This window comes from Colletotrichum truncatum, assembly GCF_014235925.2.
Source record: "Colletotrichum truncatum strain CMES1059 chromosome Unknown Contig_0004, whole genome shotgun sequence".
NCBI classification, from domain to species: domain Eukaryota; kingdom Fungi; phylum Ascomycota; class Sordariomycetes; order Glomerellales; family Glomerellaceae; genus Colletotrichum; species Colletotrichum truncatum.
The window spans coordinates 2,159,100-2,182,257 of NW_027222401.1; the positions used below are offsets into that span (position 1 = coordinate 2,159,100).

The 23,158-nt window shown below is 51.9% G+C and overlaps 3 protein-coding genes across 3 annotated transcripts; 1 reads left to right on the forward strand and 2 right to left on the reverse strand.

The window, feature by feature from the left end:
- Positions 1-10,001: 10,001 nt before the first annotated feature.
- CTRU02_207381 (ras small monomeric GTPase) lies at positions 10,002-11,079 on the forward strand (the record flags this gene model as incomplete). The annotated part of the gene is made up of 7 exons (XM_070204881.1): positions 10,002-10,033; positions 10,098-10,129; positions 10,185-10,351; positions 10,412-10,434; positions 10,493-10,521; positions 10,574-10,831; positions 10,892-11,079. The coding sequence occupies 7 exons, from the start codon at positions 10,002-10,004 to the stop codon at positions 11,077-11,079; spliced, it is 729 nt and encodes a 242-aa protein (XP_070061414.1).
- Positions 11,080-15,059: 3,980 nt separating this feature from the next.
- On the reverse strand, positions 15,060-15,929 carry CTRU02_207382 (uncharacterized protein; the record flags this gene model as incomplete). The annotated part of the gene is made up of 1 exon (XM_036719231.1): positions 15,060-15,929. The coding sequence occupies one exon, from the start codon at positions 15,927-15,929 to the stop codon at positions 15,060-15,062; it is 870 nt and encodes a 289-aa protein (XP_036588937.1).
- Positions 15,930-19,684: 3,755 nt separating this feature from the next.
- Positions 19,685-22,589, reverse strand: CTRU02_207383 (uncharacterized protein; the record flags this gene model as incomplete). Its single annotated transcript, XM_070204882.1, has 2 exons — positions 19,685-21,069; positions 21,119-22,589. The coding sequence occupies 2 exons, from the start codon at positions 22,587-22,589 to the stop codon at positions 19,685-19,687; spliced, it is 2,856 nt and encodes a 951-aa protein (XP_070061415.1).
- Positions 22,590-23,158: the final 569 nt, after the last annotated feature.

Sequence of the window (23,158 nt, forward strand, 5' to 3'; positions counted from 1 at the left end):
GCCACAAGTTGTATACATCTGATCACTTCATACCCGACTACTGTATTCATCGTCTCTATGAGGCATCGAAAGCTTCAGACGTAGAAACACTATGAATGAGGCAACTTGCACTTGCAAGGACTGAGAACATAGACACGTAGACCTGTTTTTAGCCAACGCCATCTTCACGACGCCTAGCCAGCAACAACTCAAAGGATTTCAGACAACTTAGTGAATATTCATTCACTCTAAGGGCTCGTAAACTTTTGTTTGATATCTGTTATCAAACCTGCACATGTCTTGGGACAGATGGAGTTGTTGCTTTAGCGCGAGTCTAATTGTCTGCCTCATAATTATGCTCGTCACTGCCATCAACCCACAGTGGCCATGGTTTAAACAAGTGGCAATTCATGTAACTGGCACTTCAAGAAGGCAGGTAACTGGCAAGTTGTATGGGTTACCAATGTTCACTTGGCTAGCGATGAGATTCCAAGCGTAAATTAGTCTCATATTTCGGCCGTGGCCGGTTATAAGCCGCGTTATGTCCTGCGCTAGCCATCTAATTTTCATCAAAGGATTTCTGCCTAGACCCCGCGTGTTAATTGATGTTGCTGTCTCTTCTGACCCGAGGTCATTTTAACGATGGCGAAGTTGGGACTTGTAGCGAGGGCAGTGGGAGACTAGACCTGCTAAGCCGCAGGGATTGATATCAAAGACCGAGCTAGTCTTCCTTGGATATTCCTCTGCCTTGGTGTCTGAATTAGGTGGCTTTGGCAAGGATAAATGCTACTGATGAGCCAGGCGGCTTCTTCTGTTCATCGAGGATGAGTACCATTTGTCCTTTGACCTCTTAATCGACGACTGGAATCTTACGAATATTTTAACGGAAAGGCGGCATACTCTACCGACAACCAAAAAAAATATGCGGAAGACGATTGCGGTGATCACTTGGTAGATTAATACCATATCGAGGTCGCTTCTCTGTAGGTAAAGGCAGTCTCAAGTCAGCTAACTTCTCAGTCTTCACATCATCTGCTAGAGTGCGTGAAACAACAACTTGGAGAGATGACAAAGCAAGCTAGCTCATCCTATCTTTAAGGCGCGAGAACGGGGTTCTCAACATAGAGAACTGCCAAATACGAGATACCTTCGACCAATCTTTGCCAACGCCTCTCTCTCTCCGACACCCGCGGATCATTAACACCTCTTAAGAGCCAGTAATTCACAACGGCCAGTTTGCAGGGCTCTGTTCTCCATAAGCCCAACTGGAAGACCCGCGAGCAGCACCTACATCTTCTTCACCGGTCCGCCAGATTGTTGTCGAACAATGACTATCTTCTAGCTCTTCTCCCTTTTCGGTGCTCGGGAGAGTTACCAAATGAACCTATCCGAATAGAAGTCAAGCAATATGTCCGTTCGGGAACTTATAGGATATTTATACTCTTTCTTGGTACATTTGCCATTTCCTCATAGTTGATTTCACCCCACAAAGTAGCCTATTTCCACCAAACCCTTTCAAAGACACCCTCATCGCACCTCTTCCCGCGAGATAGTCCGTCGTCCAACGCATAGGCACCAGAAACGGCCCCACATCAAACTTTGGGAGAGAAATGCAACGTTGCGCAGGTGATCATATAACCCATCCTCCTCGAGTCAGCCGTAGGGACATTGGGATGTGTTCCTATGCCCACCTGAGTCATTAATTCGAATTGGGAAGCAATTTGATCTTTGTGTTTGACATAAAACGTGGTTGAATATCATTTGCCGCTTCAAGTCTAATATTTATGACCGGGGACAAGACATAGAGGCAAAGAAGTTTACAATGCTATCAAATCATTCTTCTACCCAATTAGGCCATGTCCATGGTTCCCAAGGATTGAGCCTTGCGAAGACAAGACACCATCACTTGGATTATGATCAACAAGTGGAAGACCAAACACAAAAGACAATCTAAGCAATGGGTTCATCAAGATACAGTTAACTGACGGATCTAAACAGCAACTCAGGTGCTGGCCAGTGGCTCCGCTGTCATGGCCCGTCCTCACGTCCTCATTTTACTTTCTCAAATATGCACAAAAAATTCACCAACTCGACCCAAGTTGGTTGGCAAAATAATTGGACGAACAGGGAATCGAACCCTGGACCACTCACATGCTAAGCGAGTATTATACCACTAAACCATTCGCCCAATGGATGATTTCGCCCGGACTTGAACCGGAGACCTTCAGTGTGTTAGACTGACGTGATAACCAACTACACCACGAAACCAGTGATTGTTGAAAGTACACGAAAAAATTTGACTCATTAGGGTTCACGAACGGGCCGACGCCGCTGTAGACCGAGCATTGTGGGACCGTCAGTGGTGGGGTGCATTCTGCCGGTGGGGCAACGTAAAGATTAACCAATCTTGTGCTGGAACTGAATGAGACATCGTTGGCTGTCATCAACCCTAAACCAAGCCAGTGTCATCGTTTGTGCTGCGTTTGGCAGTGGTGTTCGCTGACTGCCTATGGCCGTTACTTTCGAGAGCGGCAATATTGAAGTGAGCCATAGTGTTAAATATGCTTCCATCCGAATGGCATGTTGCCATGGGCTCTGAAAGGGTATTCCAACGTCTGTGGTGGGTTGGTCGTTGCCGTTGACGAGGTTCTCAGCGTCTTGACCCGTGGACAGCTTCGTATGTCCATAAGACCCCCGACTTTACATTGCGTCCCATGATACAGCGATGCTATCACCTGGCCAGTGGTCTCAAAACGATTGAACAGCCATTAAGTCGGAGGGGCATACTATGTAAACTGCATCGATCTCCCTTACCTGCCTGATACGAGACTCGGCCGTACAGGACCAATCAGCACTCATGAGCCGCATTCTGCTGGGCATGAACGGTTCATTCGGATGTCTCTGTAACGGCGGCGGCGGATTTACGACGGGTCTCAATGACGAAGCACGTGGCTTTTGTGGTGCTACGCAACAACCGGCAGCCTGCTTCCTCGGAATGACTGCCCAATGACTGATAATTGGCAAGCGAATGCACGATTTCTTGAAGCGTGATGACACGGGAACTTACACAAACACGCAGTAGACAACACGATATCTGAGCTTCGTTCGTCCATCTCCAGACTGCAGCGCGTGGGAAGCCCCCAGCCTAGACAGTGACATTGTATCTGGGTGGCAGTTCATGGATCGACTGTAGGAAAACCTTGCTCCTGCAATGCGATGATGGGGTGCAGTAACACCTGCTTGGCGTTGCACAATGAATCGTTGTGGTCATGGAGCGGCCGGACCCTCGCCCGAACCTTTTGGCTGCAGGACACAGTAACTTATTGCTCAGACATTTCAGTGCTCGATATTGCTAAACGCGCCAGTGCACTCTTCCCAGAAGCCCGACTGACTGAGCGGTTCTCACATCGTCCTCAGACAGGCATGATGATGGCCTGTGAGTGCACAGAACTCAAAATAAGCGCGCAAAGGTTAGCTTCAAGTAGACATTCCCCTGTTTAGGACTTCACGACGAGCTAAGAGCTAGCTCGCCCGCCTGCAGATCCTCCGCATGGAAGCACCGGGAACCCCATGGTAATCAATACAGGCTATACCAAGACTCGGTTGGTGGGTAATGTCGAGGCATGAAGGATGGTATTAAATAGCACATACGAAGCTGGTGACAATGAGCACTACTAATGGTAGAAAGGACAGATGAGGCCAAGAAGATTTGACGATTTCTGAATGTTTCTAGTAAGAGGAATGCTGTATGCCCAGCAGATTGAATGGCCAGACACCTAGCACCGCACCGAGGCACGTAGCATCAATATTTGAAAATGAGTTGTTGGCTGGGATTTTGGAGCATGAATTAGGGGCCAAGAACCTAGCGGGTTCAACGACGAGCTAGCGCATTGACTTGGTTAGGATGATTAGAGGACTTAGAGTCCTTGCCTGAAACTCTTTAGTGGACTAATGGCTTAGTCCGTCTCATCTCCGCCACGTGGATAGTTAAGATGGCGCGGTGAAGTGGTCTGGGCATTTGGTTCGAGGTCAGCAACGAGGCTCTTTAGATGAATGTCATGCCATGTCCCACATGGCTGTTCGAGGGGGGGGAGGCCATGCGAAGTTAACTCGCCAGAGACCAGAACTGAACCGAGGATAAATAGCTGTCAAAAATCTCTGTCGGCGCCTGCAACAAGCAAGGTACTAGAAACAGACCAGGGAAGTCCCAGGGGGATAAGAAGTTGGCAAGCCGCCCTAGAAATATGACTGGCCAGGGTTTAGACGCCGTTTGCCAAGTCCGGAACACAGCAGACCGGTTCTCCGGTTCAAGCAAAGACTATTTCCCGGGGGGGCGGTTGCCCGCAAATCTCGGAGATGGAGAGTGGCTCAAGGAACAGTAATCTAAAAAGTGACATATCCTCTCTGGCCAAATGATGGTTGATATCTGGAGTTTTGTGAGTAAACGAAAGTGGCAGTGTACCGAGACCCAGGGTTATGAGAAAAAATGCATGTGGCAGACTGGAGGTCATGCCGAGTTGGGGGCCAAAGCCGATCCAGATTCCAAGGCCAATCACAGAAGCGAAACGTCATGGTGAATCTGGAAGGAACAGCAAAGACATGAGCTTGCCTGAAATGGACTATCAGGCCGAGGAGTCGAGTCTCAGCTGTCATGGAACTCGACATCGAGTCGGAGCAGCTTTGTGACGAAGAGTTGATAGGGAGGGTGTCCATGGCGAGGCGAATGCACTTACACCTGCGACTAATTTTCTGGGGCCCCAGAATCCCACCAGTAGGTTCGCTGTTCCCAAGGTCCAGGGAGCCTGCTGTTAATGTGTTGATATCAGGCTATTTGAGAGATCGAGAAATTTCCGTACGAGGATATAATTGAGCAACCCACGGCGAGTTGTGATTGGCGAATGGACGGGGAGTTTTGGATATTGGTTCTGTCTTGGCTTGTTGGTTTGTTCTTGATCGCTCGAAGGAGAAACTAGGGTGCAGGATAGCGGGTTGGCCCCCCTGGCTACGTCGGAAGATTCAGAAATGCTGCACTTATCAGGCCAGTTAGACAGACAAGTGACTTCCTTATCGTGGTTTTTCGGTTTTCTGACTGGGTTACAAATCGACTGCATCTTAGGTCATTCGTGAGCACGCAGATAGATACTCGTAGGTTTAAAGGCGCAATATATACATTGTATATGTTGATGGGTGCTTCCTTGTCAGTAGTAGTGGCGGACGGTTCGGTAAGTCTGATGATAGTTGACAACCATGAAGCGGCGACTGGGGTCTGGCAGGTAGAAGAAAGGCCGCGGGTTAAACTGGTTTTCGAGGGCACTTGATGAGGGCTGGAATGGAATGGGGAAAATGCCGACAAAAGTTGAAGAGTGGTCGATGTTCGTTAACCCCTCATGGTTGCGTGGTCGGTAATATCAAGGTGGCCTTTCTCGATGAAGTGCATAAAGGCCTGCCCTTGGCTGACATGGACAAGCTGCATTGCATGGCGGCGGTTGATGTGGATTAAGAGCTGGAGGAGGGGGTCGGAAGAGAGCAGACAAGAGGTGCAGCTGGAGCTCGGGGCAAGACGGAGCGCAAAACGAACTGAAAGAGGCGGGCCTTAGGTAAGGTACGAATGCATGTTGAAGGTCTAAGTGCATTGCATCTGCATCCAGGATGCATTTCTTGGTGCGCGGCTGTGCATTTAGTCCCTGGGGAAGGGATGCAGGAAGTAAGAGGCAGGACAGCATCCGAGCTAAAATGGATAGTGCAGCACAGATTAGGAAATCTCGAGACGGATGCCTGGAAAGTGCTTTCTACGGTTACCACTACCACGCACGTATGGCATTTGCCATAGTGGATAGAAGGTATGGGAGAAAGACGCTATTTTACTCCGTAGAGTGGGGACCTGCCCTTGCCATTTGTCGATAGGAAATATTTTTCTCGGCCGGGAAGGAAGAAAGGAAAAGAAAAGGGAAAGAAGGAAAGAAGAAAGAAGGAGAGCAAGAAGATAGTCAAATGTGGAGGCCAGGAAGGAAGGATGGAACGAAGGTGAAATTGTGAAGTATAACGGGCAAGGACTTCCTTGAGCAGTTAGATGCAGCTGCCCTTCCTCCCCTCAAGTTTAGGTAGGGAAGGGAAGAAGGAACGGAGCTCTCGCTTTCTGCTGCTCTCCTCCCTCGCCTTCCACCGTCCACCCCACATTAGACAATGACGCACCTCGTCCTTGCCTCTGTACAAACCGCCCCGTGCTCGGTTGAGCCAAGATGCGATGGGACGAATAGGCAACATAAGCACGGTCAACATGGGCGTGGGATGGAACGGCAAGCCTCGAGTGCTGGGTGTGGATTTCTATCCTCCGGGACGAACCACGAGGTGAGGCATTCCACCGTGTCTAAAGCCCCTGCCGTTTCCCTCGCCCTGCCCTGTACCTGCACCTACCTACTACTAGTGTAGTACACCTGCACCTGCAGCTGTTCAGACGCGGAGCAAAAAAGAGAAACAGAAACATCAGGAGCGCGCTAAAACATCAATCCTCGGCACCCACTGCGACCCGAAATCCACTTCTTCTCCTGTCAAAAGGCTCGAGAGCACCAGCTCTGGAGCTGAGAGGTCGATGAACCTTTCGAGAGCCCACAAACCTGTCCACTCTGAACCCACCGCAACCCATGGTTGGAGGCACTTACCACATGGGACGGGTGAGAACTGGTCCACCGCCCCATGCAGGAGCAGTGCTCGTGCGCTGCAGCATTCTGGATAGACGGCAGCCTGACTCGCTAGAATCAGGTGGGCCACCGTCTCCTCTCGTCTCGTCCTCCCAAGCTCAAGCTAATTAGCTCCTCTCCCTCTAGGTCCATTCCTCTTGGCTTGACTGAGCATTGGGCCCAATTGGCCGCTATCCCTACCGATTGCAGTGCGAAGACATGATGCTGTCCTATAGTGCAGCACACTACAGCCTACACTACCACCATACAACGAGACGGCCACAGCGCCCCCAAAAGCACTAACTATCACAGTGGACGCCTTCCCCAAGCTTCCTCGTTCAGTCACTAGCTCAGCAGCTGAGAACAATGACACAGCTTCTTTCTGCTCGCCAGCAGGGTGTGCGTGACTAAATAGCACCCTAATGCTTCTACTACTTCTACTACTGCCTGCCATCTCCATTTCCGCCCTTCCGTTTCAGAGTGGGCTACAGCAGAACCCAAGCGATCCAGCCTACAGATAAAACGGATACACGAAAGCACCTCATCGATTGGACCTTCCCCAAACATACCAACACCCGTCTAAGCGGGATGAGACTTGCCCGATCAAATGCTGTCAAATGAGGTGAGGTAAGGGTGTCGGTGCTGGTGCTGGTGCTGGTACCGGTACCCGTACTGTCTGGTTGGAACCCAATGTATCACCCACCGGCCCGTCCATTGGATGCTCACCAGGGGATATGGGATATCATTTCATCTTGGCTTAACTTTCCGACATAAGGCTAGGGCTGTGGGCCATTTCGGGAAAGAGAGTAGAAAGAGGAACGGAGGGGTAAGATAGCAAGTAGATGGGGATGGCTCCCCGACCATCACAATCATCTTCTGCTTCATTATCATCATCATCATTGTCATACTACTATCTCCGGCACCGAAAGACGCTAAAGCATCACTTGCTCCACAAACCTCTCGTGGCTCGCCGACTTCTACCTCATGTTGCTTGTTACGTTGTGCCGATCCAGAGTAGTCCACGCTCTGTCTTCTGCCCTCTGCCCTGAATAGCTTGGGTTCATTGACGACGTTGAAGCTACTTTGCAAGCGTCCGACAGTAGCGTCAGCCTCTCCGTTATTTCGAGACAATCCAGGATCCAAGCTGTGAGACATTTCCACCTCCAATTCCTCCAACTCTTGCTAGCTTCCTCCTCCTTGCCCTTCATCTTCCCCTTCCCTTTCTCTTCCTCGTTCGGATCGTCGCTGTGCCTCTAGATTCTGAAGAAAGAGGGGGGAAAGGCCATCCTTCTGCTTGGCCGTCTCTGATCACAGACCAAACATCTATTGGGGTTCTTACATGCCCGCCCTAGCATCTTGTCGTCAGCAACGAGCATTTTCTTCCCCTCTTCGTCTATTTCAACCAACCCCCAAGCCTGCCGTCAGCATCAGTCACTGCCTGACGCATCGCATCGCATCGCATCCGTCACGTACGCGTACCTACATGCATTGCGTGCATCACACCTATTCTCTCCTGCCGCCACATCTCACATCTCGCCTCTCTGTAGTTCCGACTCATTGTTTGCGGTGTCGGGGTCTTCCGTCAAACAACCATCATACTGTCCTTGCTTGACCCCCTTGTCACGGTATGTCACCCAGTGGCTGTGTCTTTCGTACCCGTACGCAGCCACCAACAACAATCACAACACCACCACCACCTATCAACTCGAGGTCCTTTCTTCCTCTATGCCACGGTCCTCTCGGCTCACCTTGCTTGCTTCCAAAGCCCAAACTTTCCTTGCGTCATGTTGGCCCCGGCTCACCTTTCTTCTCCTTAATGCTGCTGACCTCATGTCACTTGGTTTACTGTTACCACTTGCCCCCAGTTGCTTTTTCCTTTGTGTCTATTTTCGTTGACCAATATAATCGCGCCCGGCAGCCGGCAAACGGAAATAACCTTAGCTGACCTGTAGTAAGGTATCGGATTCAGATCGACTTCTGTTTGTCTTACCCCAGGCCTTCAGGACTACAGCCACGGACAAGCCAACCGACCAACCGCTTTTCGCCATCTTCCTGGCTGTTTCCCGGGATCGCCAGTTGTTTACAGGACATCACCGCACCATTGGCATCACTGGTAACGCATAGCACAGGGACCAAGACGCAGTGGCAGAAAAAAATGACGGCTGCATCTGACAATCACTGACCTCCCTTGCCTTATGATACCCGCACCCTCCTGAATCCTTCTTTCAGCTGCGTTTCTCTTGCATTATCCTCTTGGCCCATATTCGCCGACGATTATTCGCCTCCTCTAGCCCCTCCAGCTCCCGTCCCCCTGGACCTGGAGCAGTACGTACTTGGCCAAGGCCACAAGTCGTCAAGTACAGACAACCTGCTAAGGCAAAACACTTCACCTGCGGCAACCCCAACCTCACCGGTGCCGCTGTCGCTATCGACATCCCCAAGCAGACGCCTGTACGGTCGAGCTCTTCCTCTCTTACTCCCGCTCTCTCATTCTCACACGCTCTCTATCCGTATCTCACCTACCCAGCCCGATCTAGCGCCTTCTGGCCGCGAGGCCCTTGCAGACAAGCCAAACTTGCTTGCACCAACGGACCTACCGCTAGTAAGCTTTCTATTGGGCAGAGCCTCGTTGGACACGCTCTTTTTTTCTTGCCCATTTCTCTATTCTTCTTTTTCTGCTTCCACCCGACTTGGACTTAACCCCCTCTCACCCCCGTGCATCTGCATCTGCATTTGCATTTTGCTCGTCCCCCGTTCCCCGTCAACCCCCCCTACTCCCCTCCTTCGTCCCCACTCTTCCAATCAATTCGGACGGGCCAGACCCAGAGCTCCCTGACCCAAGCCCCCGTCCTTCAAACTTCGACCCTCTGCGCTTCAACTACAATTGCATTGGGGGCCCCCCGCCCTCCTCCCTCGTCCACTTTGGGCACCTTGTTGCGTTTCCCATCTGCCACTGTTGCTGCTGCTGCTGTGGTCCGTAAATCGCCCTCGCCCAATCCAGAGAGATTTGCACGGCAATTCCATTCGCAGCCCTCCAGTTCATGACCGGCTTGTTTCTCGGTTTCCTTCGGAACTCAACATCACTCCGTCAGGTATTCGTCTTCGGATCTTCTGCCCGCATTTAATCCCACATTTGCGAACCTTCTGCCGCATGACACGCGAATAACAAAACTCACCATAAGCCTAGCGGTCCTTTCTCAACGGAGATCGACCAGCTGTAAAACCACCAACCACCAACAAAATCGCTTCGGCATTTAGAGTCCTTTCGACTAAGGGTTGCTTACTGTTTTCACATCCCCCAGAATTAGACACTGCTCCGAGGCAGTAGTCACCAACGGATCAAACATGTCACGCCATAACAGGCATTATCAATCATGGTACGCTTCCTGTTGCCTCTGGGTCTTTTGTAAGCTGAGGGATGCGAGCTGACCATATCTCTAGTCGTGAGCTCCATGTTGTTGTTCTGGGTGCTGGTAAGTTTCTGCCAAGAAAGCCATCGTCACGTGTCCGCATCTAACCTCTTCAAAGGAGGTGTTGGGAAGAGTTGTTTAACAGGTGAGCGCCCTGCGTACCAGTTGGCGATGCTTTGGAATTTAGCGCTGACCGCGAATGAAGCCCAGTTCGTTCACAATGAGTGGATTGAGAGCTACGATCCCACAATTGAGGACACATACCGGACACAGCTTCAGGTTGATGTGAGTTGAATATACTCAGTGTGACTTGCAGAAACGATTTGCTGACTCGATTCGATGCAGGGACGGCAAGTTGTCTTGGAAATGTGAGTGGCGGCACAATGCAGCAGCTGAGTAAGGTCTGGCATCTAACATTTAAGCCAGCCTTGATACCGCAGGCACAGAACAATTCGGTCAGTTTGTCCTCTGGTGTGGAACACTGCCCCTCCTCTAACACAAGAATAGTCGCCATGAGAGATTTGTACATGAAGTCCGGTCAGGGATTCATCCTCGTCTTCAGCATCACCTCATCCTCATCGATGAACGAGATTGAGATGCTGCGGGAGGAAATCACTCGCATCAAAGATGATGACAGTGTTCCCATTGTCATTGTCGGCAATAAAGCCGATTTGGAAGAGCAGCGTTCGGTGCCCAGGCAAAGAGCTTTCGCATGCTCTCAAATGTGGGATGCCCCATACTACGAGACCAGCGCTAGGACAAGGAGTAGGTTACTGTTCCACCGCCGCCAGGCAGTGATCGGGTTAGATGCTAACCATTTTCCAGCAAACGTTGACGCGGTCTTTATCGATATCTGCCGCCAGCTACTTCTCAAGGACGAAAGGAGCCAGGCCCAAGCCATCCATGAAGAAGACGAGCACGAAAACGAAAAGAATGCAGGCATAATGGGCTTCGCCAAGCGGAAAAACCGGAGACGTAGGCGTGCCGACGGCCACCGATGTGTCATTCTTTGAGCCAGTCTGCTCTGTATTCGATTCACCCGCAGACATCTTAGGTGACGCATTGAGCGTGCGCAAAGCACCGCTGATTACGCTAAGGACTGCTTTTACTCGCTCCGATGTATCATGACACCCAACAGCAATGCAGTTTACGATGGTGAAACCCGAGTCGCTCCTCATTTGGCGTCAGAACTGGGGTAACCATCAGTTTGCGAGATGTTTTCCCGTTTGCGACAAAGACAAGGGGCTTGTTGCTACTCATCTTTTCAGACGCTCATCACAAATTTCGATATCATTCATCTCCATGGCATTTGGACTTTTCAACTTCGGACTTCGATACGGCCTTTTGTATGCTTGACGACTTCATTTCAACTTACATCGACTTCAGCTGAACAGCGGCATCCGGGGTGGGACTTCACACTTTTTTCTCTTCTTCTCCTTCCCCACATATTGCACTTGCAGGATCTTGGTGCCTGCAGGCAAGACTTTTTACGACTTGTCGTTTTCATTTGATAACTTTCCACTTCTTTTTTATGATGGCACGATTATGGACAAACAACCATTACCCACATACCTCTTCAGTTTTCTTTACTTTTATCTTCATATCTAGGGACAGAGACAAAACAAAACAATGGAGGGACTGGAGTTTCAAGAACAAACAAAAACAGATTCCGTTTGGACACAGCTCACGGCTCGGCGTTGGGAAAACATTGGTTTGCGCCGGATATATGATCCTCCACAGGTAGCGAGGCTGGAAGCGGCCACGGCCCGGAAGTCCCATGGACTCACCGTGGCGAGAGCAATCGATGGCATTTTTGGCCTCGAAAGTTGCAGGGGCTCGTTCTCTGTCAGTGGACTGATGTGATTGTGATGCCGAGGCATGTGACCAATGTGACCCTACTGAACCCGTTTGTATCGGAGGTGCCGACGCTTCCAACACCGCCTACAGTCTCAAACCAACCTGAGTGACCACAGGAACATTTTTGAGAAAGATTGTATGCTTGCATAGTCCTTAGGAAGCCGGCCAGTCGTTGGTGTTGGTGTCTGCCCCACGCCAGGCTGAATGGAGAGTGTCTGTGTGCTGTCCGCGAGATCTGTTGTATAACCACGTCTCGGTGGCGCTTCTTCTTGTTTCCTGTTGAGTCAAGGCGGTGGACACATGAGCAACTGACCTTCATATAACCTCTTCGTCTGCCTTTTTTTTTTTTTACTCAATCTAATATTTAAGCGGCAAAACTCATAGACACATTGTCCTCCAATGAGATCCCGTGTATGTTTGTATGAACAGGGGTATGAATAGAGGTAAAACTCACGTTGTATCGCGGGCCACAGGCGAATTACGTGGGACTACTGCTACCTCAAACTCGGCGACCTCTATACGGTACCCTTTGTCGACTTCCTAGTGTCCAAAGGACTCCGAGCTTAGGTATCGGGCACATCAGAGCATTATCTACTTTTATATAACGGCTAGCCGGAGGTTTTGTGTCACCCAACTTGGATTTGATATGTAAGACTGTAGCAGGTTAAATAGGCCGTATGGGACTCAGCAGTTGTATGTAATTTGGAAGGGTGGGGGATGTGTTCATCTGGGTGTCTCTCAAGCCCCTATTGGATTACTCGTTATTGATGTAAAAGCTATCAAACAAATGTAAGATACCGGAGTCGAGGCGGCGGAGGGACTTGCGTGACGGTGCTCTGTTCTTTATTGCTCTATTTGCCGGCCATGGATACACGGATAGAAGGGTTGCGCACATTAAGAAGCAATATGCATAACATTTTCGTGTTGTTCTTGTATAAGATAGGGATCTTAATGCCTCGATAACAGGTAAATGTTGTGATTGTATGGTCTTTCTGACAACAATCGTAGCCTGCGTTTTCTCCTTGTCGAGACAAGAATACCATTACTTTCCCGACACCAGCCAACGCCTGCAGTTAATGAACCGGGAACCGTGGCTTCTACCGACATATTTACGTCGCTGGTCCACTGCCCAAGCGTCTTATTCCAAGTATTGAGCCAAGAATACTCCGAAGACGGTTGACTGAGGTGGATATACACGTCGACCAAAGTTCAAGATGCTTATCTTTTCCAGCCAACGCCATTCATTCTCTTCATCTGCGAGTATAAGCGTGAGCTAAGCCTGCCGTGGTCAGTGTATGTGTCTACCTGAGCCTGTCTCATCACTGGCGGCGGATGCCAAGCCGGCTCCGTGACCGGAACATCTTTCTTGTCTTCTGCGGCACTGTCCCCTCGTTCTACCCCTGAACTACCGGAAAAGACGTAGAACCTGAAATGTTGATTTAGCTTCTTGATAACCCATCAGATGACTCTGTCGCCGTTGTCAGATCCAGCCTCATTCACATGAAGGTTCGCTATACTTGGTCCGCATAATCCGGCTCATCGCCACAGCTGAACTCCCATCTTGTCATTTCAAATCCGTTTGTCCACTCGGGGCCCAATCACCCGGACGAAACTTTCATATCATCGCAGACCAAGGTGAGCTCAGATCAAAGAGTAAATGTCCCCCCTTCAAGCCTAGACACCGCGGCGCATGCGGCCACCCCATGCCGCGGGTAACATCGAGAAGATGAGCCGGGAAGTGTTTGCCCAGTAACTTGAATTTCCAAATTCGTCTGGCACTAAAACGAACGACGAGATCAAAAAAGTCGGGAGGGAAGCAGACCAGGCCTGTTTGCGTATGCACGGACAGCGGGAGAGCTTAGATGTACGCGGAAGGGACCGTGCCCAAACAGACAAAAAAGAGTGAGATCCAGGGGAACAAACAGGACGACCAAGGCTTGCCCCCCCCCCTTCAAGCCTCACATAACCTCACACTTGACTGGAAACGCCGTCCCCCTCCAGAACCGGATCGTCGTCCCTTTTGTTTGTTGTCTTCATCTCCTCCAATGTACCCCGTACGCAAAAGAACACCTGCGCCATCCGCACCCCGACAAGACTACCCGCCATCGTCTCAAGGATCGGATGCCGCGTCGTCTCAACAACAATGACATCGCCCTCAGTCCGTTTTCCGCCCGTACAAAGCAGGGAAAACACTCTACCGCTCTGATCTGGATGTGGTCAATGCGACAAAAAATGCAGTGCCCCTTCCGGCTGACGGCATGTAGTCTGAATAAGGTGATTTTGGTATACCATACAAAACGAGACGAACTGTCGGATGGGGAGGTTTGAATATCGGCCGTTGGCATCTTCCGTGCTGGAAGAGGATGCGCAGTAGGCGATGGTGAGGAGTAGCTATCGGTCCATGTTTTGTCATATCAACAACCCCTGACGTTTACGGAGCATGTTCTCCCATGCATGATCTTCATGCCCGTGGTGACAGGTTCAGGTTGTTGCTGATGAGTGGAAACCGAGGATACAACACATCAGTCAGTCTTGCTGGCGAGTAGCCTTGAGGTTCCAGCCAGAAGCAGGCACACACATTCTCACCGGCTTCAGCACGAATGTGGCTCAAGCAGTCATCCACCAAGGCAAGCAGCCGAGTAGGAACAGAAAAAAGCACCAAGAACCAGGAAGACTTGAACAACAGACGCTTCATTCATTCCAATCTCATGGCCGCAGGACCCGCGAACCTCTAATCTTCGTCTATAAATGCGCAGCCAAACATCTGGCTGTGAAACACGCCTGGCATATGGAAACCCCCTTCCTCGTCGTACTCCGTTTGCCCTAAATTAACCAAGCATTAAAACGTCGCTTTTACCAGTCTCAATCTTCCAGCTTCCACCGCACCGCTTAGCCGATGACACGAAGGGCGAAAGAACGAAAGGAAAAATACAGGTTCGGCGGGGGGTATGTATACAAAGAAGAAAGAAGAAAAAAAAAGGGAGAAAAGTACGTAAAGTAACGGGGTATTGGTGAAGTAACGTCAAAACGGGGCAAAGTCCGTATGTCCCACCGCCCATCTTGGCGGATTCGTGTGTAAAGTGACCTTTCTCTTATATCCCAACCCAGCAAGCAACGTCGGCGATATACGCTCCATCTAGAACCGCGGGGGTCCATGTGGAGGCGGCTTGTCTTCCTTATCCTTGACATTCACCTTCACCACGCCGACTAACACGCCGACAATCAGCGCAATGAGGAACAGCAACACGGCGCAGAGGATAGCGGCGAGGATGCCGAGCTTTTGCTTCCTCTTCCTCCTCGCCTTGGCCACCGGCCCAAGGCCGCCGGGACTGTTTCCGTAAGCGGGCATTCCGCCCGTCATGGACTGCAGATACGTGCGCGGGCGTTCCCCGTTGTTGTGGGCGGGGATGTCTGCGATGTGCGCCGCGGCCGGCGCTGGAGTTTGCTGTGGTGTGCCTGCGTAATTGCTTCCTGGTCGCGCATCCCGCGCCCCATGCTGTCCGGTAAGCGCGCTCTCGGACTGGTTCGGGGAGACAGGGTCCCTGGGCGTGCTCGCTCCCGTTGCTGCTCCTGTGCCCGGTCGGGAGGGGTCATACGGCGGCGGCGGGGGCAGGTTCGGGTTCGCAGCTGACATGCCGTCGGGGCTCCACGGGGTCACACTTCCGCGGCCGGGCGAGTACGGGCCTAACAGCGGATCGTGGGTCGGGCTCGGTTGGCCCCAGCTAGGGGATTGTGCTGCCGGAGGATATTGAGGGTAGGGTGCTGTAGGAGCCTGCCGGCTGCCGCCCATCGCGGGGCCGGTGTTGTAAGACTGGGAGTACCGAGCCTCGGGCATGGCGAGCTTGTCGTCGGGGTGCGAGGTAGGAGCTGACGGACGGTAGGAAGAATCTTGCGGGTAGGCGGCATTGGAGATTGAGCTGGAGGGGTGATGACCGGGTGTGTAGGACGAGTCGGAGGGATATGCGGCGTTGGAAATTGAGTCCGATGGGTGGTGGTTATACGCCATGGCGGACGATGGACGACGAGGTTATCGCCTGATGTAGTAGAGATATGAGTTTGAGTGAGGCGTCTGGTGAGATGAAATATGGTTCAAGTTGACGTCGGGCTTCGACTTCGGGGTCCGTCTTCGATAGTCACACAGGTGGTCGGAGAAGCTCAGATGGGCTCAAGGTGATGTATCGGTTGGTCGCGACTTGCAAGTGGTGTTATAGAGCGCGTCGAAGGTCACCACCAATAACCTTTCTCCAATTCAATGTGATGAGCGGCGCAGATGTAGCGTGAGGAGGAACAGAACGCTGCTCGGGAGTTGAACTCGTGAGTAGAGAGTGAGCAAGCGACTGCCGTGTATCGAGCACCCTCCTCCTCAGTGTACAGTAATGAGTGAACAAGATTGGAAGGAGAATAAGAGCAAGAAAAAAAAAAAGAAAAAAGGCAAAAAGAGATGAGCAACGGGTAGAATGAGATTGAGGGACGGGAAGGAAGAAAGGTAAGGAAGGGGTCACCTGGACTGCGGGCAGCCCACCTTGGAAAGCAGGTCAGCGCCAGGATGGGCGCAGGCAGGATGGGTGCTGGTTGGATGCTGCAGCATCAGCTTTTTTGCCAACAACCAACCGGGAACTCAACCACTCAGGCAGCATCCACTGCGGCTTGCTGGGCCAAAGTGGACTCTACTGCTACCGTGCTCACCTTTACCACCGTAACTATCGTCTTCCCACCCCTTCCAGCTTCACTCAGTAGAAAGCGGCTTCACAGCCTCGGTGGCGCGTATCAAAGGGGGGAGCCGGCTGGCTGGGCGGGAATCCGCAGGACGGTTAAAGTGAGTCTACAGTCTAGACTAATTCCCCCCTTAGAGGAGCTTGCTCGTACTCTGACAGGCCACGCCGGCTGCGGTATGATGGTTGCGTCCTAGTTTGCGCTCCTCTCTCATCTTAGCTTCTTCACTGCGTCAGCCATCAGCCGGTTTCAACGGTGGAAGCAGGCTGAGCAAGCCTGCCTGTCTGTCTTGTCAGATTTGCAGCAGATTTATTCCCGCACAGTGGACTGTCTACTAAAGTCCCTCACTCATTCAACCACTCGCAGGCCACAGGCGGTGCCAGGATTTGGGGGGACGGATGATGGGGTGACGGGTTTCAAGACACCCGACGACACTGATTGACAGCTTTCTGACCCAAACTCCCTTCCCACCTAGCACGAACTGCTATGCACCCACCTTGTCTGCCCTCCCACTCAGTGTCAAAACCACAATCCTTGCTAGAAAAGTGCCCCATTTCTATTGCGAAAGGCGATGGCGAATGGGGACAACAGGGGAGGAGGAGGCAGGTACCCTGCTGGGGCACATCTGCGCCTAGAAAGGGGGTTAGAACATCTCCCCCCAAGGGAGGGGGATTGAGCGAACGGAGGGGCCACGGCAGACGAGGAGTCGCGACCTGATTGACCGAATGCCCTACCTGGCACAACGCTTCACTTTACTCCCCCGCCCAAGAGAATAAAAAAAGCGACACCGACCCGACCGGCCCAAGAGAAAACCGCCCGGGGATCCCCACATTGCACACCAACACCACTCACACCACGCGCCTGGAGGGGCTGTGTTCCCTACCAAATGCGACTCCCCTGCAGGACTGCAGGATGTAGACCGGGCTGGGCTAGGGTAAGGGTCGCTGAGTGCCACAAACGCGACCCTACGGTGGCACCCTGTCCGGCAGACGAGTGCGGTGGAACTGGGACTCTGGGCAGCGAGGAGGAAGAGGGTCTCTTGGTTACTGGCGACTTATATGGACGAGAATAGGCGAGTTGGTTTTCTTGTAGGTGAAACGGTGTAGAGAATAAGCAAACAAGACCCTTCTTATTCTGCCAAGAAACAAATAAATGGTCTTCAACTCTTGTTTTTTTCTCTCGGAAATTTTAAAGTAAACCCAGGAACGGTGACATCCCAAGAGTTTGGTGGGTGAGTGAAGAAGGTGGGAAAAGTAAGGAAGGGCAAGGGAACAAAAAGTGCGCTGTCCTGGATCTGTCTTAGCGCCCTTTACCCTCCCGCACATCGCAACTTCCCCTCGGCTCGGCCTCATTTGAATCTTGAACCTAAAAAGCCCAGTCCACAATAAAATCAAACAGCAGAAAAAAAAAACTACCATTTTACTAATCTTGCCCGGTCACTATCGCGTGTGCCCGGCCGTGTCAGTTTGCTACTTTGTAGCATCATCGCCATTTCTGCTATCCAACACTCCCTATTCCCACATTTAAACCCCTCTCTTCTCCGATCTCACGGTGATACCTAATCACATAAGACCAACGATCGAACGACCAAAATCCACATCCCACCCAAGCCCTATCCAGTTTTCTATCTATAGATAACCAGCAAACCATCCCCCTAACAAGAAGAACAAGACCAAGTCATCAGACTCCCGTAAAAGAATTCATTAAACAACCAAGTAACGAAGCAAGGGAAAAAAAAAAAAAAAACACTGTTACATAAATATTATCCCCAATCAACATGAAAACCACACTACCTAACCCACCACTAAAACCTCCCCTCGCAAAGCTTCATTTATGGAGCGTCCTCACCTTACCACTCTCCCTCCAGCGCCCCAAAACAACTCAAATCAATCCACCCAATCTCCGTAGTGTGGCTCTCCTCTGCCCTCTTCCCCCAAACGAAGCCTACTAGACTGGTTCATCATACCACAATTGTAGCCAAACAATCGAAACAACATAATCGTCATCACTTACAAAAGAAAAAAAGATAAAAATAAATATATGAATAACTGGATTCTCGGATACAATCCCCTAAGCGTCACATACCAACGTCGACGACGACGACAACGGCCCCTCGCGCTAACATCCTTCTACGGAGCACCTTGCCGTACCTGTCTGTCTGTGCCAGTGCTCACCTTCCCCCCCCCCCCCCCCCCCCCCCCCCCCCCCCAATAGACCAGGCGAGATTTATCCCTTCCGCGGAGATCCCGACGATCCTGTCCGATAGTATGGATCCTCTAGAAGGGAAAGAAGCAGAAGAAAGAAAGAAAGAAAGAAAAATGAACAAGGATGGCTCCACTGGACTTTGAGACGGGTGCCCGCGGAATATTTACCAACGCCATCCATCCATCGTGTGAGACGCAAGCAAAGAGTACCTCCCTACTCTCTCTTTCTCTCTCTCTCTTTCTCTCTCTCTCTCTTTCTCTCTCTCTCTCTTTCTCTCTCTCTCTCTCCACTAAATCTCGTGAAAACACATCTCATGCGTAACCGCTTTTCCCCCCTCGGTCCCCCACCGGCTAGATGTATACACCTTTCTGTCCACAGTAGGCCGATGGCTAGATTGTAGCTAGACTTGACTTCACTCACAGATGAAGAGACGGGGAGAGATTAATAGACATCGCCGTAGAACTGATTATGTCTTGATTTCGCTATCAATGGTGGTATATGGATCTGCACAGCTTCTCGGCTTCCCCCGCAATCTCAACGCCTTCGCTGACTACTCGTACACAACGAGACGCTATGCGTGCCAATATCCTCCGCTTGGAAAAACTAAATAAAAAAGAAAACTCTGACTTTTACACAAGATGGTCGTCCGGCGTGTCTCCAAATTTCCCATACTGCTCGTCTCTTATGAGCGAGCAGATCATCGCCTCATTAAGCATGACTATATACATCCTTTTTTTTTAAAAGTCCCCTCGACACGCCGTCAACGACCATCTATGAATCTCTCACGCCAGTATTATAGCAAAAGCCCCACGACAATGAGCTCCTGCAAAGTCGACAACATCCTTAGCTAGCCGTACTATTCGAAACACCTCCGGGAATTGTAATGAGGAAGTGGACCAAGTCTACCGAGTTGCCCCCACCAAGCGTGACGTTCAGGGCCTGGCTCAGCGGAACACCACCGTTCTGCTGCCGGCTTCCCTGGTCGGCGGCTGAGAAGAAACGCTGAAGGACAGTTTGCGCCGTGGTTGCTGCCATGAGGTTCTGCTTCTGAAGGATGAGCAGTACTGACACTCGCGCAAAGTCAAGCGTCTCTTCCGTCGTCGTAAAAGTAGGCGTGGGTGCTGCCGGCGCGGAAGATACTGGGTTTGAAGGGAGGATAGGATCCTGTGACTTCGTTGACGTAGGCGGCGCCGAGGTCGCAGGCGGCGGTAAGGTAGGCGTCACAACAGGAACTGACGGGACCGTGGTCGGCTTAGGCGGCATAGGAATCGTGGCCCACATGGTCGAACTGGACGCATAAATCGTCGTGACGCGGAACGGGCCTGTGAGCGTGGTGAATCCGCCCACGATGTTACCAGATGGCCCGATGACGGCTCCGGTCTGGATTGCATTGAACGTGATTGTTGTTGCTTGGCCAGGTAGGAGAGTGATGATTTGAACGGGAACGAAACCATCAGCGTTCACGTCCGCGTTGGCAACCACTTGCCCGGACTGCGGAGTGCCCTGGCGAGTTGAGCGCCCATCGAAGGTGACGAGCGAGTTCTGCGCGATGCACGACAGACTCTCCGTGTTGAACTTGGCCAAAATGTCGGTCCCGTCTAGGGGGATCGTGAAGTTTGTCTGTGACTGCTGCAGGAGCCGAGGTATCGCCTGGCCGAGGGTGACATTATTGATATTAGATGATCCCGCAAGATTTGTCGTGGTGCAACCTGTAGCTCCGGCCACTGCGCAAGTCTGCCCAGTAAATCCGTTTGTACAAATACATGAGCAGACGTTTTGTGAGATGACATTGGTGCCGCCATTCTCGCACTTGAGCTGGTTCTGACACTGAGTCAAAGCCGGCTCGGCGGTGGGGGTGCTACCTGCGCGATTCTTCCGGAAGACGAAAAACTCCAGTGGAACGATGATTGCTGCGGCAATGATGCCCAAAACCAGAATGACGATAAGAATGAACGCCCAGAGGGGGAGGCCGCAGCATCTTCTGCGGCGCTTGACAGAACCTTCATCACTATTGGAATCGAGCCGGGCCAATGGCGAGGATCTCGCAGCCATTGCACGAGTGATGTTCTGTGGAGTACTCTCTCGGCTCCCTGGTGCCAGAGGCCAAGAACCAGTAGAACCACGTCTGAACCAACTGCCGCGATTAGGAGGATTGGGGGTAGTTGCCGGCGGGGGAAAAGCAGCCAACATGTCAGAGAGCCCTGACTGGTGTTTCTCAGCTGCTGTTCCTTGGTTAGTTAGCTGGCTATTATGGCTTGCAAGAACTTTTGGACTTACCAGTCGCACCGGACATCTGAACCTCCCCCTCACGCCCAAACGCCTTCTCGTCGGGCCATTCTCCGTCCATGTCGAACCTGCTGGCAGGTCTGCGTCCTCGGTCGATGAGGGCAGCCAACCGAGTAGCACGCTTAATGAGGTCCGGCAAGCTAGTCATGCTACCTCTAGACTCCATTTGTCTGACAGAATCCATGTCGAGTCCCAATTTAGGTGGCCGTCTAATCGCCGACAAACGGCTATATGGCCGTGGTGACGGTGTCACTTTTCTCATTTCGGCCGGATCTGTTGCGCTAGCAGCAGCAAAGGCACCCAGCATTGCGTTAGCAGTTAGTGACGGAGTGCTTGCTGTCGCTGCCATTGTAGGAACAGTCCCCGACGAGCTGGATCCCTCGACATAGCCCGTGCCGTTGTCGAAGGGGCTATGTGGAAGTTGGTTTTGGAGGGGTGATGGTGTCGGGCGGAGCGCCTCCTGCGGCATCGGATCACCGCCACTGGCACCCCGGTTCATCACAATGGCCGGTTTCTGCATCTTGCCAACGCTCGCACTCCTCACGAGTTTGCTTTCGTCGCCACCGTCACCATAAGGTGACGTGGTCCCTCTGCTCATCTGGCTGTTCTCATCTTCGGTGGAGTAGGCGTCGTCCTCGTAAAACTCATCTGGATAGCCTGGGCTGAATCCTGGCGATTGACTACCCCAGCTCTCTGGCATAGCTGCGCTGGATGCAAAGGATGTATGTGACCTGGACCGGGGGCTTTCTTCGGGAATCGGGGAAACGAAGGAGGCGTTCGAGTAGAATGACGAGTCGCCTCGGCGAGACGAAGGCGGTGGTCCGAGGGTGACGCTCCGTCTCGGAAGAGCAATCGGTGGAGGCGGACCGGGAGGAGGAAGTGCGGCCGGGGGAAGGGCGGCCGGCAAAGGAAAGTCTGGAATCGATCCGACAGACGATAATGACGACTGCGTGTGTCTCGATGACGGTGTAAGTGGTGCGGAGGAGGCATCTTGGCTCAGCGTCGATTCTCGTCCAAGTTGTGGTGTGTATTGAAACACGGGAGTGTGATCCTGCACTCGTGAACTGTCTAGGATCGAAGGCACCCTGCTCGGGCGCGGCGGCCGTTGAGGGGGCGGTCCCCGGCCTGGGGGAGGTCGATACGGTTCTGCTTCGGGTGATGGGGACGGGATGGGTCCAGGTAACGGCCACTGGGGAATTTGAGTCGGCCGCGATATGGCCATGCTGACGCCCCCGTCTCTGTTCTGTAGCGCGGCCGGGGGCAACGGTCTCGGAATTCGGGACGGGGATGGTTCGACGTTCTGACGGCTCGGTGGCGGTGAGACATCTGTGGGACTGTCTGGGCCTTCTTCTACTATTGGGAATCGTGTTGCCGGCGGTGGTGCATAATCTTCCCTCGGATATCCAGCTTGAGCCCGCTCTCTCGCCCGCTTGACGGATCCTGCAATTGGCGGTCGATCCATATCTCTTCCATATTGGGGTTGACTCATTTAGTACTCCTGAATTCGGTCCAGCGACATCAGAGTCTCTCTTTCCCTTGGCCTGTTTCTCTTTCCAGAATGACTGCGCGTCCAGACACGAATATTAAACCATTCACCCTGCGGTATCACCTAGGTGCAGATTCCACGGCGGTAGTTCCTTCGGGTCTCCGATGGCTGACTGATGCGGCGGGTGTCTTCAAATTTGGCCGGTGTAGAGTGGCTCGTATAAGCTGGGTCGACAGTAGAGGTCACTGCAGGCACTCGACGCAGCTTCGCAGACAGAAACGACTGGCGGGTGGGTATATAAAATGAAGGTCGCTCAACTCTATTGCGAAGCGGTGTAACTGGGTGAGATTGAAAACAGGAACCAGGCCTATTAGAACGAGAGAATTGAAGTCTAGTGCGATGCCGAAATGCAGTCGTTGATGGCGAATGAGAAAGGAAAGGCGACGAAGGAATGAACTGCAGACGCGAAACCGGTCGCAGGAAAAGAGCAAAATGCTAGATGAATTAATTAGAGTAGTAGAGAATGGAAAAACCAGGCGCAGACA